Source organism: Anabrus simplex, chromosome 9 (assembly GCF_040414725.1).
Source record: "Anabrus simplex isolate iqAnaSimp1 chromosome 9, ASM4041472v1, whole genome shotgun sequence".
NCBI lineage: Eukaryota > Metazoa > Arthropoda > Insecta > Orthoptera > Tettigoniidae > Anabrus > Anabrus simplex.
In genome coordinates, this window is record NC_090273.1 from 3,102,089 (window position 1) to 3,122,778 (window position 20,690).

Genomic DNA, 20,690 nt, shown 5'->3' on the forward strand with positions numbered 1-20,690 from the left:
GGACATGTTCTGTGTATTGTATATTCTTCCAGTTTTCTAGGAAGATACTCATTACCTGATAAGTAATGTACATTTTGCTGCAAGTATCTCTCCCAAGAAGATCCAGAGAAACTGGGAAAAGCCATTATGGTCTCAAATTTCAGTGATGGTGAAATCCTGACATTCACCTCCCCACGGTAGAGAGGGGGCAACGGCTGCTTATGACAATTTTGTTATATGTAGGCGGCTAACGAATGAAGGGACCGAGTATCTTCCGGTCTAAGAAGATCCCCTCTACCAAGTGCCAACAGTCTCCTTGAGGGTGGATGAGCGGTTAGAGGTTAGAGCACTCTATTGTCCTTAGAACAGGAAATGGTCCCAAAAGGCAGAAGAACGTTCAACTGGTCAACGGCATCAGGATGCGGAAGGCAACGGGAAACCACTGCATTAAAAATCCTGAAGGATATCCTTTAAGTTCATATGGCATGGCTCTGTGTAACGTAAAATTATTATCCAGATTTTCTATTCCCCCATTCGGATCACCGGGGGGGATTGCTTTGAACGCTGCTATGACTAGAAAGCCCGGCAGTTTTGGAAAGATCAAAGTGTACAACAAAGTTCGAATTGAAGGATATCTGAAGATGCCACAACTGCACTTCAGAAGATGCTTTCCATGCTGCAACATCACGTTCGGAGCTGGCTATGTGGACCGCCAACCTCCGCTAGGAGAAGGCGCCTCAAGAAGAAGAAGAAGAAGAAGAAGAAGAAGAAGAAGTCAAAAATGAAGTTCCCAGAAGGGAGCTATAATATAATTTCAATCGTGAAATTACCTTTGCTTTACCCCAGAGTGCTGGGATTGATTTATTAATTTATTGCTCACTTGATGGTACACATCACAGTACTCTCATCACCACCTCCATTTGTGTACAGTCCCTAACCATATTATTAGATTCACTTTGAATTTTTAACATAATATGAGTTTAGAAGGTATAAAAAGCTATTAAGATTATTTTAATTTGTCTAAATGAAGTGATTTAATTTCTTCAAGTATTACAGATTATTAATAACTGATAAACCACACAGTTTTAATATTAATTATTGTTGTTTTTAAAAATTGAAGTCAGTAAGCAGAAGTGTCAATTCTTTGTCAAGCCGCCTTTAGCCGTTGTGAATGCTGCGATTCAGCTTGGCATACTGTTAACACAAGCTTGTACAGTGTACTGTATCTGTGGTTGATAATACCAGACTTGAATAATCTTTGTCACTTCCCAAACATTTTCTATCAGGTTCAAGTCCGGTGAATTTCCTGGCCAGGGTAACAAAGGGACATTTTCTTGCTGCAGAAAGGCTGTGTCTTGCATAAACACAAATGGCTAGGGAGGGTAGGAGCCTTCTCCTTGTACTGGTCCAGTGCTTTTCCTTCTGATGACAAATCAAACCATGGGCACCTTTGTCCAAACTGAGATTTCGAATGTGGACTCATCACTATAGCAAAATAAACAAAATGAAATGAAAAAGCTATTGAGATTTGATTTAGGAATGACCTTGAACACTACTGTATGCAGGCAAATACTGTACACTTAATGATACTGACAAATTTCTAGAAGTCCAAATCTCGATGCTTGTGCTCCTTTGCCCGTGCATCATAGCAGCAGTTAATTTTGGCCTGCGAGCCTTGAAGTTCACCTGTCAAAGTTTATGCCTTACAGTTCTTTCAGATGCAATTATACCACTGTTTCCAGTTTCTTTAATTCTTTTTTGCTAAAGCAAACTGGTTGTCCTTTAATGAGCGCTTTGACCCTGGCGCGCCTGTTCTTCCTTTGAGGAACTAATTTGTCACCACACGCACCTCACGGATGATTCAGATGCATCTTTGAGAAATCTCTCTATTTGAATACATATTGGTACCAGTCGGTGCTTTTACTTCCACAATCTTTTGAGGCGTCAAATCACTTTCTTTATCCATTGTTTTTCATAGCATAGAATCATTAGAGGCTACAGATTGTAAATAAACAACACTAGATGTTAATAATGCACTCACAGCTCTTGCTGTTGTAAAGACTTCAACTGGTACTTGTTTATCAGTAATCAGCACTCACAAGGATGATACTGCACAACAAATGAGCTCCTTTTTTTTTTTTTTTTTTCAGTAGTAGCTGTTTTACAATATTCAACCCATTAAACAATGAAATGCGAGCCCGTTTACAAAACCAGATCCCAGAAACAAAGGAATTGTAAAAGAGTCAGGTGTGTTTAATAAAATGTCCAGGGACTGTATAATGCCTCTGCCCTCGGATTCTCTACATTTCCAGCATGCTTGAAATTTGTTTTTTAATGTTTGAAATAGATGACAGATATGGACTGTGAATGTTTCAGAATGAGAGCGTGACCTCCGGTGTTGAAGGGAGCCCTACAAGAGCTAGAGGGCGAGGCAACAACACCTATAAGGTCCTGTTTACTGGAGTCACCTGCACCAAAGAAGATGAAGAATTTGTAAAAAAGTTAGGTAAGTTCTGCATTCTGTAAGTCCTCAAGTATCCTGAAATATTCCAAGTTGCAGTTTCTGGATTAATAAAATGCAGTAGGTCTCAACTTAGCATCAGGGAGGATGTCCAAAAGCTAAATGAAAAGAGCCTGAAATGGCACACGTAATAACAGAGGAGACAAGGAGTCTTCTCCTTCCGTGTTTGGCCTCTCAGTACCACTTTCCCTTTTCCTTTAGCCTGTTCTTCTAATGCAGACATAAGTTCTTTGGACCTGAGAGGAAATGTATTTTTAAAGAAGCATAATCATTTGTGAAAATAAAAAAATATGAAAACAATTTTGATATCTTAGAGGATCTTAAAAAGATTGGCCGGAAATATTGTACGCTTAGAGGATATCTAAATTTGTAAAACAAAATATTTTTACTGATAATGGCATAATTATATGAAATATATATTATGTTTATAGAAAGAATGCATCATTAAATATGAGAGTCAGTTTCAAAAAGTGGTCACACTACACACACCTCTTGAAAAGTGACAAATTATAATAAAAAGTAGAAAAGTTCAAGCCCAAATTTTCTCACCCAATTTGAGGACAAGGTTTTGCTTTGCACATTAGTGGGTTTGAACTCTACTGTCAGCAGCTCTGAAGATGGTTTCCCCATTTTAACACCAGACTAATGCTGGAGCTGTACCTTAATCAAGGCCATGGCCGCTTCCTTCCCACTCCTAGCCCTTTCCTATCCCATTGTTGCTATAAGACCCATTTGTGTCAATGCAGCATAAAGCCAATTGTTAATATCTTCAAAGCATGCAGTCAGTAAGGTCTTGGATTATTGCCTGTGGGGTAGTAGACCATGATTTCTGCACAAGGATCAGTTTACAGAGTGACCACCTCAAGCTGAAACTTCAAAGAATGTAGTCGGAGAGGTCTTGGAATATTGCCTGTGGACTAGCAGACCGTGATTTCTGCACAACAAAGATCAGTTCACAGATTGACGACCTTAAACTGAAACTTCAAAGAATGGAGTCGGAGAGGTCTTGGATTATTTCATGTGGCCTAGCAGATTGTGCTTGCTGCACAAGAAGTCAGTTCCATAGTTTAGTTGATTACAGAAAGATGGGTATGGATAGAATCTGAGGATGTTCTTGTAGAACGAAACATGTCATTCTTTGTATGATAGTGTGTAGTTTTACAGGTATGTTTATAGTGTTATAATTTATATTGTAATTGCTGTGTGTTTGACAGACTGGAAAGGTTTTGTTACATTTAACTAAGTCAACACTGAAAAGTATGGCTTCATTCTTAACAAATTATTTGTCCAGTAAGGCAAATTACAAAGTCAAAAAACTCAAATCACTTAAAATCAGAATCATGAACATTGAAAAATCAATTACATTTAATAAGAAATGTCTAGAATTAAAGCTTGTCCCTAAGTACATACCCATAAAAGCTAAATCCACAACAACTTCGGCTAAAATATCAACATCTCAATCACAATTATTATGGATCAGAAGCGAAATTAAATTCGCGTAGTTAAAGAAACAGGAAATCAACAAACAAATTCTACGCATCCATTTAAACCTAAGCAACTTCTGGCACCACACACAATGGACATACTTCAGCTTTTTACACAATTACCTTTAAAAAAGAAGCAATCCGGAAACAGAAGGTCATTGACAATAAAATACGTAACCTAATGATTAAACAGAAAAATCCAGAAAACAATAACCACAGCAACTCGCTAATTTTCACCCTATATTAATTAACAGATCAGACACTACCTTTTCAAAGAATTAAATAAATCTGCTAGAGAAAGGTCTCAAATTCAATTGCCAAGAACGTCATAATGAAAACAACATAAAACAGCTCATCAATGACGTAGAAATTGCTTGTGACAAAATACCCTCTCCACAAAGAGAAATAATAAAAAACGTAGCCACCAACGAAGCCCTAAATATAATCGCACAAGGAAATTCCACCAAACAACCGAATTGTGCACTCAATACTCGGCATTGAAAACAGTTAAGAACAAAATTAAAAACAACAACCGTATCGTCACAAAAGCGGATAAAGGTAACACAACAGTCATAATGAAGTAAGAAGAGTACACAGGAAAAACAATAGAATTTATCAACTACAACGGTATTCAAGAATTACAATGCGACCTTACAAATAAATTTCAAAACGAAATAAAACAAGCTATCAAGGAAACAGACTTAATTTTCACAAAACAAGAAAAAGAAAGCCTCACCATTAAAAATTGCAAACTCCTCACACTAAGAGCCTTCCCCAAAATATGCAAACAGTCATGCCCCATTAGACCAATAGTTTAAAGATGGACCAAGTTACAATTTAAGCAAACAACTCAACCTAATTCTAAAACAGAAAATTTCACTTAAAGAAGACAGATCAATTAAAAACAGCCTAGAACTAACTAAAGAACTACCGTATTTACTTGTGCATTAGGCCCCCTCGTGTATTAGACCCCCGCCTGGCTTTTCGAGATGAAGAAAATGAAAAAATAAATCTTGCCTATAAGACCCCCCAACGTAATTCGTCAGAGAACGACGACGATTCCGCTTTGAAGCGGGTACAAGTCTTATTGCAGCTCTGATGACATCGCACAAATTTGTGAATAGTTTCGTCTGTACGACCTATGCAATGAAAACGCATCGAATCCATGCGGTACATCTGTGTTTCGCAGTTAAGAAATGTCCGCCTCTCTAGCGTAGGTCTACTGCAGTTCTGATGACGTCGCACAAATAGATGGATAGGCCTAGCTTTGTGTCCAACCCGCGCTTTGCAATCATGCATCAGTCCTGCTATATGTCTGTGTTTTGTAGTTAATAATGTCTGCCAGCGTAATGGTTAGCACAGTTAGTTGCTGTTTTCCCGGTACCGTACTGCCAGAGATTTATGAATGGCAGGAAGGTTGATATACGGTAAAGGCGGTACATGTAACTCCCCTCCACTGGGGGTGTGTCTAAAAAGAGCTGTACCACCTCGGGATGAGGAAACGAGTTTACTTTAGTTGAGAAATATTCGCGGTTGTTGCTATTTATACAGCAGGCAAGATCATTAACAAAGTGGTTGTTTAATATCTCGTAACTCGGGCTAGTATAGGTGTATATTCGGAAGGAGTGGCTTCTGCTACATATACACCAACTGGGAATATCAGAGACCATCTGGGAATAAATTTACACTGTTTAGACTCTATAATCGGGAATGAAATTATTTTTAAAAGGTTCAAAAAGACGGGACCTCGTATGCTCTTGATTGCAGTGCATGGCTCAAAGAGAATGAAGCATGGCTGACGCGACTGACGAGAGCACTGCCTTCGTAATATACATCACGCAGGCAGTGACAAGGGATAGCAGTCACTTAAAATGCTGACACGCCGGTATTGTAGCAAGGCAGGAAAGTTGGCGGCACAAGACGATAATAAATCAAATGAAAGTGGTGATCAGGTTTACTTTGTGTTAGGCTTACTGCTGAACCGACAGAGACAAATGACTGGCCATTAAGTTCATTTGTATCAATATTTAATTATATGATAACACGATACCCTTATCGCTTCCTTGTACGGGATCGAGTATGAAGCGAGGCGAATCTTCGTAGCGAGTTTTTACGGCCGTATGCCCTTCCTGATGTCAACCTCACCAGAGGAATTAATTAGATGAAATTCATAACCCTTGATAATTAGATGTAACGAATGATGTGATATGAGTAACTAAAATGGACTTTTATATGTACTGTAGGCCTAAAAGTCGTGTTCACCATTTATTGTCTTTTTACGTTTAGAAATACTGCCTTCCGACGAAAATAGCCAGTATAACTTAAATACATTCTAAGTTTGTTAAATAATAGTATAGAATGTTTACATGTACAATTTATAGCTCTTTATAACCTAGAAGTCATGTGTTCGCTGCACAAAATTTTGAAGTTATCGCATATTGGACCCCCCTTTATTATTTTTGGCTGTAAAAGTGGGGGGAAAAAAGGGGTCTAATACACGAGTAAATACGGTAAATAAACTTAACCCGCCAATGCACGGGTTGGGTCTGTGAGACCCATGCGCTGGTATTTCCAACATTTTCTGATAGACGGTGATAGCTGCATACTTCCGGCTTCTGCTACCTTCCTTTTATCACCGGTGTAGTATTCCTGCAGACGAACATGGAAGTGATTGCTTTAGTACGTGAGCAGTGGTAAGTTAAAGTGCTCTGTGGGCTTGTGAGACCCAACCCGTGCAGTCGTGTAAGTTTTTTTTATCATAAGCATTTTAGTCTTTCCATGTTAACCGTGTACATAAAGAAGTCTTCTATGCGTTGCTGAATATTACAGGCTTTAACGCATATTTAATATTCAGAGCCAACAACCCTAACTCTTGAGATGCAAGGAACAGAATAATTTTTTTGAAGAAACTCTTGTTTCTTCTAACTGAAGAACATATAATAGAAAGAGCTGTCTCAAGATATCTCTACAAGAAACTAAAGAAATTATTAGCCTTCTTAGAACAACACTGCACAAAAATTGCTTTGCACTCAACGACAAAATCTATTGCCAAAAAGAAGAGGAGTTAGCCGTGGGCTCACCGTTATCAGGTATAATAGCAAACATTTTTCTGAATAACTTCGAAAAAATCTTCATAATGGGCCAGCGTTCAAAAGGAATCTTACAGTGGAGCAGATACTTGGATGACGTCATATGTATATATGATAATGACATCACTAATGCACACCAGTTATTAAACACACTAAATTCTTTACACAAGTCCCATCAGTTTCACAATGGAGCCAGAAACTAACAAGAAAATAAACTATTTAGACATCACAATCAACAGGAATGATGACAACCTATCTTACAAAGTATACAGAAAGCCCACTCAGACGTCGCACACTATTGACGAGTGGAACCACCTATACACACACAAAATAGCAGGACTTGAATACAATGATACACAGAGTCATTTCCATACCAATGAGTACAACGGATTTCAATGAAGAGATACAAATCACTAAACAAATTGCGAAAGAAAACATCTACCCTCCAGGCACAGTAGATAAACTGTTAAATAAACACAAGAAAAATCGCTGGGAAAGCACCACACATGACAAAGAAAAATACAGTAGAAGTCTGTTATAGCAAGAATTCGTAACAGCGAAAAGTTTATTATTATTTATAAGTTTCATATTCCGTATTGATTGGATTCAATGTAATAGACAAGAAAAATGTTCCACCGATCAATACATTTATTGTGAATGAATTATTGCACTAGTACCGGTTTCGACCTACCTTGGCCATCATCAGCTAGCACACAAATTTACAGTCATAGGACAAAATTACAAAGATGTTACGTAAGAGCATCCGGATGTCTAATGAAAAATGGAAGTAAAATATATTTGCAGTATGTTGAATCCAATCAATGCGGAATATGAAACTTATAAATAATAATACGGAAGCCAACCAGGCAAAACGTAACGCATACAAGTACCAAAACCTAAAAATCAAGCTAATGAACGCAACCAAAAGCATTGCCTTCTTGAAGGAATGCCTTTCTAACAACTTAACACCGAAATTTCTCCAGAAATACAATAACAAGCATAGACGAACTGCTCAGACACGCAAAACACTAAACAAGACTAATGAAATTTGGTTAAAAGAAGAAATAAAGTTCCTATATCGTAAGAAACAACATCTCAATAATGAACTTTATTCAACACATCTCAAAGTATCTCATGAACTTCCACATAGCTATTGGAATTACTTTCAACAAATTTCTAGAAATAAAATAGAAGATTTAGCCATAAAGAAACAAAACACATTAAACAAAAAACTGGAAACACTGAAGCAACAAAGCAAACCGAAACTACTAACCATAACTGAAAATAAAGATCCTTCCCAACGTAAATTCCACCCACCCGTAAAAAATCTCACACTAACCGTATTTGACAATCTAGAGACGGCTATGTTGAGCAGGGGACCCAAACATAACTGGGGTAATGCATCATCCTATCAGAATATTATAACTGCCGTTACCGAAACAGAACTCGCTTTACAGAAAATTCTGTACGATATACGAGATGAAGTTAGACACAAAATCAGTAGAAAGATCCCGCAATATATCAATAATGTTCACAATAATAACCTAAACATGAATACCACCAATAAATCGAACCTAAACAAACTCAAAAACAAAATAAAACAGAACAATCTACTAATAACAAAAGCCGACAAAGGCAACACTACGGTCATTATGGATAAGAATGAATACATAACAAAGACTAAAGAATGTTTCCAGGACAACACTTTTTCAATTAAACGCCGAGATCCAACCAATAATATACAAAGAAATTTAAAAAATCTACTCAAAAACACACACTTTATTCTCACCGAAACAGAATCTGCTAAACTTATAACTATGAACCCCCAATTACCATCCGCAAGGGCCTACCCTAAAATACACAAAGAAAATGTACCCATGAGACTGATTATAAACTATAAAGCCAGTCCAACCTATAAGTTATCACAATTCATTCAGAAATTTTTGAAAAAGCATTATTCATTTTTAGCAAACAAAACAATACAAAACTCAATAGATTTTTGCAACAGAACCAAAGGACTAAAGATCGAAAAACATCATACCCTTATTTCATTTGATATAACAAACATGTACCCTAACATTCCTATTAAACAAACAGTCAAAATAATTCAATCTAACCTAAAAAACCATAGCAACTTGAGTACCTTAGAAATAGAAGAATTCGTGATTCTGCTTAAATTCGCCTTAAACAATAACTACTTCAAATTTCATGATACCATATATCAGCAACAAGGATTACCTATGGGATCTCCTGCTTCCGGAATATTAGCAGAAATATATATCGACTACCTAGAACACACGTCAATTAATAAAATAGATAATATATATTTTTGGTGTAGATTTGTCGACGATATCTTCGTAATTATAGATAATAGATTCACTGATGCAGATACTATACTAGACAAACTTAACAATTTAGACCCCCAAATTAAATTCACTAAAGAAACAGAAAATAACCGTACCTTAAATTACTTGGACTTAACAATAACCAGGCATGACACTCACTTATCTTACCAGATCTATAGGAAACCCACACATACTTTAAATACCATAAAAAATGACTCCGTTCATCCTAACACACATAAAAGAGCAGCCTATTATAGTATGATACATAGAGCTTTCAATATCCCAATGACAATAGAAGATCGAAATAATGAATTAAAATTAATCCACGACATAGCCAAATACAATGGATACAGCAAAGAAATGGTCAACAAAATCAGCCACAAAATAAAATCCCAACCTAAAACTAAATTAATCAAAACAGCCAAACCGAAAAAAGATACTTCCTATTTACCTTCAACAACACCAATATATATACTATAACTAATATCTTTAAGAAGCACAACCTGAAAATAGCATTCAAAACCACACACAACAGCACCAACACTATACACAACACCAAAACAGTCAATAATAATAATAATAATAATAATAATAATAATAATAAATACAACCAATCAGGTGTCTACCGCATCAAATGTAACAACTGTGACACAAGCTACATTGGACGTACAGGTAGAAACTTCACCGTCCGTTATAATGAACATATAAATGCAGTAAACCACAACCATTTCTCATCAATAGGCCAACATGTAGAAGAATCTAACCACAACTTCACAGACATCAATAATGACATGATGATATTAAACATAAACTCTAAGGGCCCCCTGCTCAACATAACCGAAGATTTCTATATTTCTTTGGATCAATACGCTAACCCCAATCATAACATTAACGACATTACAGAGAAAACCAGTATCATCTTTGACAAAGTCATTCCTGCAATAAAAAATGACTATCTCAAATTAGTAAACACACGTCATAACAAACCGACGAATCACAAACCTAACCCCGCCCCTACCTTCACAATAGCCACTCCTCCATCCCCTCCACCAACATCCCTCCACACAGCTCACATGAGCCCCAGACGTACTCGCAGCAGAACACAACAAATCTCCAAACATATCGGTACACAACCTCCACAGCAACAACAGTAAGTACTTTTTCATTTCACACATACATCCAGGCATTCCTTCATACATACGCTATACTCATATTAGCTTTTCTTTACAGATAACAACCATATAACGTGCATAGACGAGAGAAGTGTCACCACCAACTGCTCTAAAATTAAAACCCTATCTTGCTGTATATATAAATCTTACCTGACTACACCAACAGTTGAATTGCATAATACTCAATTTTCAAATTTTAATGACAAGAGTTCTTATAACATACCAATACAATATATATCAGCCATAGAACATTCTCGATATTCAACTTAATCAACACAAGAACTACAAGAGGATTGAAGAATGAATGCAACGCAACATGAACTCAAATTTTAATAGACGTTTTTAAAATATACCATGTTTTAATGTGTTTAATGTGCTATATTTTTTAGTGTCTTATGATGTGGCATATATATTTTAATGTGTTTATGTACTCATGTCCATGCTCAATCAATAGGTTTTAGTTTATTCTAACCATCACCACTTTTAATCAGAGATATTTTTAACGCAACATACTGCAGTATATTTTACTTCCATTTTTCATTAGACATCCGGATGCTCTTACGTAACATCTTTGTAATTTTGTCCTATGACTGTAAATTTGTGTGCTAGCTGATGATGGCCAAGGTAGGTCGAAACCAATACTAGTGCAATAATTCATTCACAATAAATGTATTGATCGGTGGAACATTTTTCTTGTCTATTACAGCGAAAAGTTTACTCGCTATAGCGGATTGTCGTTATACCCGATTTTTGTATGAAATCTCAAATATTATTAAAATATTTACAGATCCACCTGTTCAATACAATACAATATAATCCACTATTTCATGTGGTTAAATTTATACATAATACATTAAAGTCATAGGTACATGTTTCACCCTTTTTTTACGGGCATCATCAGCCTATATCAATCTTAAAAATTAATGGATATGGAATCTTTCTAATCTTATAAACTATAGAGTAAAATGTTGGACAATGATTTTGTAAAATGTTATACTATAACATCTAAAATAAGGATATTGCACAGAAAGTATGTTAAAAATACTGTGAATTAACAGTTTTTGAAGATTAAAACGTGGTTAATCATGAATATTTGAGCGTTTAAAACGAAGATGGATCCTCTTATACATCATTAAGACTGTGACGGCCTTGAGTGTAAGCACAATCATCCAAGGGGGGTGTTTGTTCCATTCCCATAGCATGAGTTCAAGATAGTAAAATCACTGTCAGTTATTTAAAACAGAACTGTGAACGTATCAAATATGTTAAAATATGTACGGTTGATTCATCTGAAAGTCGTAGAAAAGAAAATGGGACTTCATGTGGAGACGTTGCTAATGATAAAATGTTGTGTCAAAGCTAGCCGATGTCAGTGTTTAATTATGTTAGTACGGTAATCAGTTGGATCCAAAAGACGGTCAAGTGGGTGTTATTAACCCTGTTGAAACATTTGTTGGAAGAAATGATCAAGTTTTTTCCTCGTACGGTGCATGTTAAGTACGTCGGGCTGTTCCCGCAACGCTGTATGAAAGTCGGAAAAAACCCCTTTCACATTAAAATCAGTATGAAACGACAATCAGTTTGTTCAAAACTTGCGTTTCCGTGGATGATATCCACACTATGGATTACTTGTTTGTTATTTTTCGTGGAAGCGAGTGTTTAATTTCGTTCTGAAAAAAATTATAGTACCGTATTTCTCCGAATCCAAGACGATCCCCGCGTTTTCCTTCAAAAAATTTAAATAGCTGGACAGCTGACTAGATCGCAGTGGTGAGAAGCAGTCTCTCAGGTCACCACACAGCATATCCTCGATGAGGCAGCGGGTTATAGGAATAGAATAATGCTGTCCCCACATCACGTAGCACAGCACCAAGCACCAAAGCGGGAGGCTGCAAACTTCTCCTAGTGGATCGACTGGCCATCTCGACTCATTAGGATCGGCTTTCAGGATACTCCAAAGTCTTGTTAACACCACACTGGCTCCCAGGGAAATTCCTGCGACATAAATCAAACACAGCAGAAAGGCGGCACCAAAATGAGGTAAAAGGATAGGGGAACAAGGAATACTTCTCAAACGTAGTAAACTAATGAACGACAGCACATTACACACACAGACATACTTAATCTAATATGAGGCCTCAAAACAAAGAATTGACATGTCAAACTAAGAAATATATATATACAGGACTTACAAAAGTAAGTAATCTGGAAATATTTTACAATATACAAAATGTGACCTGACAAATCATAGCTTCAGGCATAAAGTTATTGAAATAAAATGATACATATCCCATAATTGACCTGTATGTCAGCGGTCCAAACATTTACAATCTCGGTCATCATCTTCTGAATAAGTTACAATATTTAAAGGCAGAACGCCTCATAACTTTAGACATTACCAAGAGACCAATAGTATATTACCGAAACTTGGCGAAAACAGTAGTTACCAAGACATTCTCTTAATAAAGCATTAAGTGGCCTTTACCTGAGAAAGATGTACACGGGTCAATTTCCCGTTTGAATTATCCCGAACCAAAAGAGTGACGGGCGTCAAATACTTCACAATTTCCCACGGACCTCGATATCGTGGAGCTAGCTTAGCAGCCTGACGATTGGCCTTAGAACTCACAGGATAATTCCTAATGAAGACAGAATCTCCAACCTTGAAATTACCAGCTTTACGACCCTTATTATAATAACGTTCCACACGAGCGTGAGAAGCAAGGAGATTACGACGGGCTCTAGTCTAAGTCTCACGGATGGAGGAGGGCTCAATAACCTCCGGCAAAAGGTCATTAATCGACCAGAGATTGGCTAATGGAGAATTAGGAGAGAAAGCAAACATGAGTTTGATAGGAGTTTGCCCATGCGATTCATGCTTAGCCGAGTTGAAAGCCAAAGACAACCATTCCAAATTAGAGTCCCAACGAGAGTGATCATTTGAGTGATAGGCAATTAAGGCTGATCTCAAGTTGCGGTTAAAACGTTCCGCATATGAAGGATTTGGGTAGTGGGGAGAAGTCGTAATATGGTCTATCCCTAACCCAAAACAGAACTTCTTAAATGCATGAGAAGTGAACACTGAAGCATTGTCCGACACTAGATACTGGCAAGGACCAAACGTTCCAAAAATCTGTTTCAAACATAAGACAGTACTTTTGGTTGTGGCATCACGCGTGGGAAATAACCAAACGAAACGGGAAAATGCATCAACACAAACTAGCACATATCTATGGCCAGAGCGGGAACGCGGGAAAGGTCCTAAATGGTCTACAAACAGCTTCTCCATAGGGCGATTAGCTTGTTCAGAGGCAAGGAAACCTAATCGGGTGTTCTGAGCAGGCTTACTTAAGGAACAGATAGTACAAGATCGAATGTACTTACGAATATCTCCATCCATACCCTTCCATATAAAATGATTTCTAATCTTTGCTCGAGTTTTGAAGATCCCAAGATGACCACCTAAAGGGGAAACGTGGAAATATTTGAAAATCATAGGGACCATGGCAGATGGAAGAACCACTTTCAACTTACGATCATGACGAGAAACACAAAGCAGCACACCATCTTTGATGACGTATGGCTTGACTTCTTCTCCCTCAGAAATTCTCCGGATAATGCCAGCGAGAGTTTCATCTTTTCCTTGATGCTCATGCAATCCTTGAAACAATTCGGGAATTTCTAGAAGAACAGAATTAGCTATCTCAACCTTTTCTTCTTCTACCAGATCATCAGTACCAGGGTAAAACATACGACTCAATGTGTCAGCAACAACATTCTCGGCGCCCTTAATATGCTTCACAGAGAACTTAAAAGCGGAAATACGGACGGCCCAGCGAGCGAGTCTACCAGTCGAACGAGGCTTCCGTAAAACCCAAGAGAGAGCCTGATTGTCCGTCTCAAGGTCGGACTCAGAGTGCTCAATGTAAAAACGGAATTTTTCCAAAGCGAACAAGACAGCGAGCGCTTCGAGCTCGTACACAGAGAATTTTACTTCCGCAGAGGTTAACGTTCTGGACGCATAAGCAACCGGACGGCGCCCTAGCTCAGTGTCTTGGAGAAGAACTCCAGCAATAGCGCTCCCAGAAGCATCCGTCTGAACAATAAATCGCTTGGAGAAATCCGGGATAGTTAAAACAGGAGGGTTAGCAATAGCAGATTTTAAATCCTCAAAAGCAACTTGCTGTTCCGATCCCCAAACAAACTTTACTCCTTTCTTCCGCAGATAGTTCAATGGAATATCCCTCTGAGCGAAATTGGGCACGAACTTCCTAAAGAAATTACATATGCCGATGAAACGGGCAACGGCTTTCACGTCACGAGGCGGAGGGAACTCACTTATTGATTTGGTGCGATCAGGATCAATAATTACTCCACTAGATGACACAATATGTCCCAAGAACGAAATCTGTGGTCTGGCGAACGAGACCTTGGTAGGTTTGACAGTTAAACCTGCCTTCTGAAGACGGCTAAAAACTTCACGCAGATGATGGACATGTTGATCAAAATCCTCACTGAAAACAATCAGATCGTCTAAATAATTTATAACGAACTTGAATTTGATGTCAGAAAGAACTGTGTCCAACAAACGAGACAAAACAGAAGCACCCGTGGCCAATCCGAACGGGATTCTCTGGAATTCGAAAAGGTTCCAGTCTGTAGCAAAAGCTGTTAAATGCTTAGACTCCTCTGCCAAGGGAATTTGAAAATATGCCTGATTCAGATCTAAGGAAGTGAAGACCGTAGCCTTACTAAACCAAGCAAAACACGATTGTAAATCAGGCAATGGGACAGATTCAATAGCAATATTCCTATTCAGTGCTCTGTAGTCAATTACAGGACGCAACCCACCTTGTGGTTTAGGAACCAGAAATACCGGTGACGAGTAGGCAGACGTAGACCTCCGAATGATACCTTGATCTAACATAGCTTGGATTTGCTCCTTGAGGACTTTCATTTTGGGCGGTGCTAAACGATACGGTGGTGATTTAACAGGGGTGTGATTGGTAAGTTCGATCTTGTACTCGAGGACGTTTGTTAGCCCCAGTTTATCCGTAAGGACATCGGAAAATTCCTCACACAAACTCTGAATACACCCTGCTTGCTCAGACGTCAGATGAGACACATCAGGTAGGGCAACATCAACAGACGACAACATAGTCTCATTCGACTTGACATTTCCATTCAAAGGATATTGATGAAACACAGGGATCAATAACTTGGGCTGAAACTGAAAATGAATAGATCCTGCAGACAAATTAAGAATGAGCCCAGAATGTGTAATGAAATCGGCTCCCGGAATGACTGCACAGGATAATTCGTTCACAACCACGAAGCTGAATTTCCAAGAAAAGGAAGCTATTCTCACAGAAACCCTAAATCTGCCAAGAATACCTAGCTTACTGCCATTCGCCGTCACATACGTAGAAGACACAGGTTCTAGTTTATTAAAGTTATTGGAGCTCTTTAACAGTTCATAAAGTTCCTTATCAATCAAGGACACTACGCTCCCAGAATCAACTAGGGCAGACATGGGTACCTTATTTAGTTTAACATTCAAATAGGGCAGTTGAGGTCGATGAATAGCCTTTACTCGAGTCCAATCTCGCAAATTACAAGGAGACCCAAACAAACTTGAAAGATCAGAACAACCTTCAGTTTCAGGAATGAACATCGGCGAATGACCGTTGAGTGCGTCCGGCACTCCTTCTGCTACTCTGTTACATGATAGCTTTCCTAGTCAGCTTCTGTTGGCGCGATCACCTGTAGATGATTGGGTACGATTTCGTTGAAGTACAGGACAATTAGGACGTACATGTGTGTTAGACCCACACTCGTAACACTTACGTTCTACGGGCTGAGAACCGGAGTCACTACTGCTAGGTTTAGAAAACTGCCGCCGAGGGCAAGCATTTCGTAGATGATCAGCCGATTTACACAGAAAACAACGTCGTGTTTTGTCTACAGAAGGCGAAACAGGGACAGAAGCACTACTAGATGACGGTCTATCGATATTACGGAGTGAGTCCGCATATTTCACTCCTTCTGCCGCAACACAAGCATTTTCTAGCTCAAGGAAAGAATTAGGCCTTGATGAAAATGACAAATAAGACCTATACTCAGGCGTCAGACCTTCAACAATAGAACTCACAATCTCACCTTCCGAATATTTCAAGCGGAAAACTCTCGAAAACATTTTAATGTCCCGAACGTACTCTGAGAGTGATTCATTACTTCGTTGTACTCGAAAGAAATGTCGCTGCACTAGAGATGATAATGCTCTGGTAGGAATACATTCACGTAACAGTTTCGCATGGAAATCCCCAAGAGAATCACGTTCAGACATAGCCACAGCTATGCGACTGGCTAAGTTTCCAGAAGCATGCGGATAAATTATTTGAAATATCAGATCATCTTTGACACCATATACAGCACTATGCTCGAGAAATTCAATTAGAGTGCGCAGGAACTCAATAACTTGTTCGATAGAGTCAATAGAATAAGACTTCATCCCTTTAATAAGTAATTGCAGCGGATGTGGTAGCTTTGCAAAATTAACGACTGAAGAAATATTCTCTGTCTCACATGAATCATTGCCGGATGAAATGGGGTGACCAGCCGGTAGTTGCGAAAGTCCCTGTTCAGTAAGTTCAGCAACATCACCAGACTTATTTTCAACCGAGACAGAAAACAAGCTATCTCCCATCCCCAGAAGAGTCTCAATTTTATTCTACCACAAAACTAACAAGGCTTTCACATTATCGCCCATACTATCACCAAATAATGCCTGGAGATCAGACACACGGTTCCTGTAATGAAGCAGGCGAGCTTTAATACGACGAATCTGCTTTCGTGTGACATCACTTTGACCTTGACTAAACTCGTCCAACGTGGACTCTATTTGAGACAGCGAAACCCCGATACGACCTAACGCACTCTCAAGAAGAATGGAAGGTTGACAGCTCGATAAACTAACAGGGTTACGTAACGAGGAACGAAGAAGCCTAATATTATCGTCTAATGTACCGGCAGGAGAAACGCCCCTAATACACAACTCATACCCCAGCTCCTCGGTTCGTAGCAATTCGAGACCGAAACAGTCGCGTATCTGATCTTCATTAACGGGTCCCATTGACCCTAGTGCATCTTTACTAGTATCAGTCATAATTGCTCCTTTAAATACGAAAGAATAATAGACAAGACAGAATTTACAGATGGAAACCACGCGAGGGCGCTACCACCTGAGAAGGTGCTAACATAAGGGCCTAGGAAAATCGGAGCTTTCCATCTGCAAATCCATCTGTCTTTTATTCACAGACAACATATGTACAACATTATAGCAGAAACACTCGTTACAGGTAAACCAATAAACCTCTATTGGCCTCTTACGTATAAAACGGAACAGAAGATCAGTTATCCACAGAAAATAATAGAGACAAGTAGTTAACATTAAAGAAAAGAAACGGCCTTCAACCGGCCATAGGCCCCTGGACTACGAACCCGGCCCATCCAAGCAGCACAGCACACACAGAAGCACAACTCAAATCCACTTACACACACCCATTCGCGGCCACAAGCATTAACCTTTCACTCAATACACACACATACAACATTCACTCACGACTTACGCTCCGATGTTCGCAGTCCAGAAGCCTTGGGTTCGAAAGGAACCTCCCAGTAATTGCTCAAGAGAGCGACAAATAATTAATGAGAGCCTAATGCTGGATGAAACCAGCCACCAGGACTACGTTGGAGAAGGGAAGGGGAAGGGACAGGAGGGGGAACAACCAATGTAGAAACTCACTCACAGCGCAGGCGCACTTCAAGTGTCTTTTAGAGTCTTGTGAGAGAGCGTAATAGTAGTTTGTCGTAAAATAATTTCTTAATTATTTCTTAAATGAAAATATCTGTGATAAACATCGCCTTCGAATGTCTTCGAGAGAGCTTGCAAATGCACATAGTGAGAAAACTATACTGTACCGAAGATGATCGCATTTTGCGGCAAACGTTCAGTTTTCTTATTCAAACAGCGTCACCTGTCCTAACTTAACCGTACTATACTTCTGATGAAAACACGCTTCAAGTGCCACTAGGGAAATTATAATCTTCTCGCTATAAATTTACACAATAATAGCCTTTCCATAATTTAACCAGGCGCGAGAAAATATAACTTTACCTCTAAAATCAATTATGCACTCTGCCATATCTCGAGGTGTATCCCATTCTTACTTAATTGCATTAACATTAAGCGATCGTTTAGTCAGCCTTTATTTTTAACAAGTTAACAACAATTATCGGACATGTTATTTACGCATTTATTATGAAATATGTCCTCTTTCATTTCGAATTTTCGTTGCGGAACAGCAGTCGACAGGTATTAAAAATCGACTCCGACATCGCCTTCGAATGATGACGAGAGAACTCGCTAGTGGAAATAGCGAGGGAACGATACCAAAGGTAATAGATCGCATGCAACATAATCGCTGGGGTGCATAAATACCAGTAACCGAAAAAATCGCGCACGCTTAATCACTCGTAATAACGGACGCGTCAGTGAGAGGGCTCTCGCTGTAACCGAAGGATAATACACAGTTTAATATAGGAATTTTGAAGGTACAGTGAAAGATTGCCGTTATAATAAAGAGGTTCTCATTATATGACGTACTCGCTATAGCGGACTTCTACTGTACGTGGTTCTCAACTACGTTAACAATAACACATACAATGTAGCTAATAATTTCAAGAAACAAGGTTTAAAAGTAGCCTTAAGAACGAACAACAGACTACAGAGAGACGTGAGCAAGTGCAACCTAATCAAAAAAGGCCCTTTCTCAAAGTCGGGAGTATATGAACTCAAGTGCCAAGAACCTAACTGCAATGCCACATATATAGGTCAAACGAAACGTAATTTCCACACAAGGTACGAAGAATACAGAAGCGCGATCAGATATAATCGGCATTCAGCCTTCGGGGAGCACATATACGACTGTTCACACCATTTCACAGACATCAACACTGATATAAAAATTTTACACATCGAAAATAAAAGTAAATCTTTGAATATAAAGGAAGCCATAGAAACTTACATTGCAAAAATTGCTAATGTAACTAACCTCAATGACCATACACATTTAAAGAATTCCCCCCTCTTCACTGTACTCACATAACATCTGACAACACTCATTAAATTAGTTTTTATCATAATAATAACATTTAATAGTTAGTATCTGTTTCAGTTACGTACTTTATTCACCTAAAAAAATAATTTGCATTCATCCATATTACATAAAAGTACATTATAACATGAAGTAGGTCAATAACCTTCTCTCCCCTCTCAGTATTGATAGAAGTTCAACAGCGCTCCAGTCGCTTCACCCTACTTCCCCCTCCCCTCTCCACTGTACAGTATACTTGATTTATCATCCACAACGCTCCTCAAGGCCCCTCCCATGCTTCCCCTTCCCTCTCTACGCGCAGTGTGCCTTACCCAAAACATTCCATGACCACAATCCTGAAAAAGTGTTTGTTGACAATGGAGTTAGCATCGGCAGTCTAGATAAGTACCTAAGTTTTTCATTACAGTGCACTCCTGATAATTCGCGTGTCTTGGAGAGTTTTTTAAAGTATTAATTCTTACACCCACTTATCATCACGCTGAGTAAAATTATCTCTGCCTAGTTTAAAATAATTTTAATGCGATGTGTGGAGATGAATTAATTTATATTTGAGGAGACTAGACTTTGTAGCAGTAGGTCTAGGCGCACACTGCTGCAAACTGGGAAACATTTGAGCATGTTGCAGCACAGATTACCATAATCTTGGAAGCAGAGAAAATGAAAGAGGAATGCACTCGGAATTTACCCTCCCTTTCCCCACAGCCCAAGCCAAGTGAAGGGTAGGTGCGCCGGCAGCGAGTGTATAGTAGGCTACTGTACTTGAGAAGTGTGAACGGAGTGCGGAAGTCTTTTCGAAGTTTCGAATAAGTCAGTACTGTAGTAAGAGTTTTCAATATGAGTGGTCGAAAAATGAAATATAAAAGGTTAACCGTCAGTGAAAAACTGAAAATTATAGAAAGACTGGAGAAAGGCGAGACATCATCA

The 20,690-nt window shown here is 38.7% G+C and overlaps 1 protein-coding gene across 1 annotated transcript in view; it reads left to right on the top strand.

The window, feature by feature from the left end:
* LOC137502198 (mediator of DNA damage checkpoint protein 1-like) overlaps positions 1–20,690 on the top strand; it is a 256,189-nt gene that overhangs the window by 157,440 nt on the left and 78,059 nt on the right. The window contains exon 7 of the mRNA XM_068229239.1: positions 2,356–2,485. Coding sequence (XP_068085340.1) covers positions 2,356–2,485 — 130 coding nt within the window. The remainder of the gene's footprint in view (positions 1–2,355; positions 2,486–20,690) is intronic.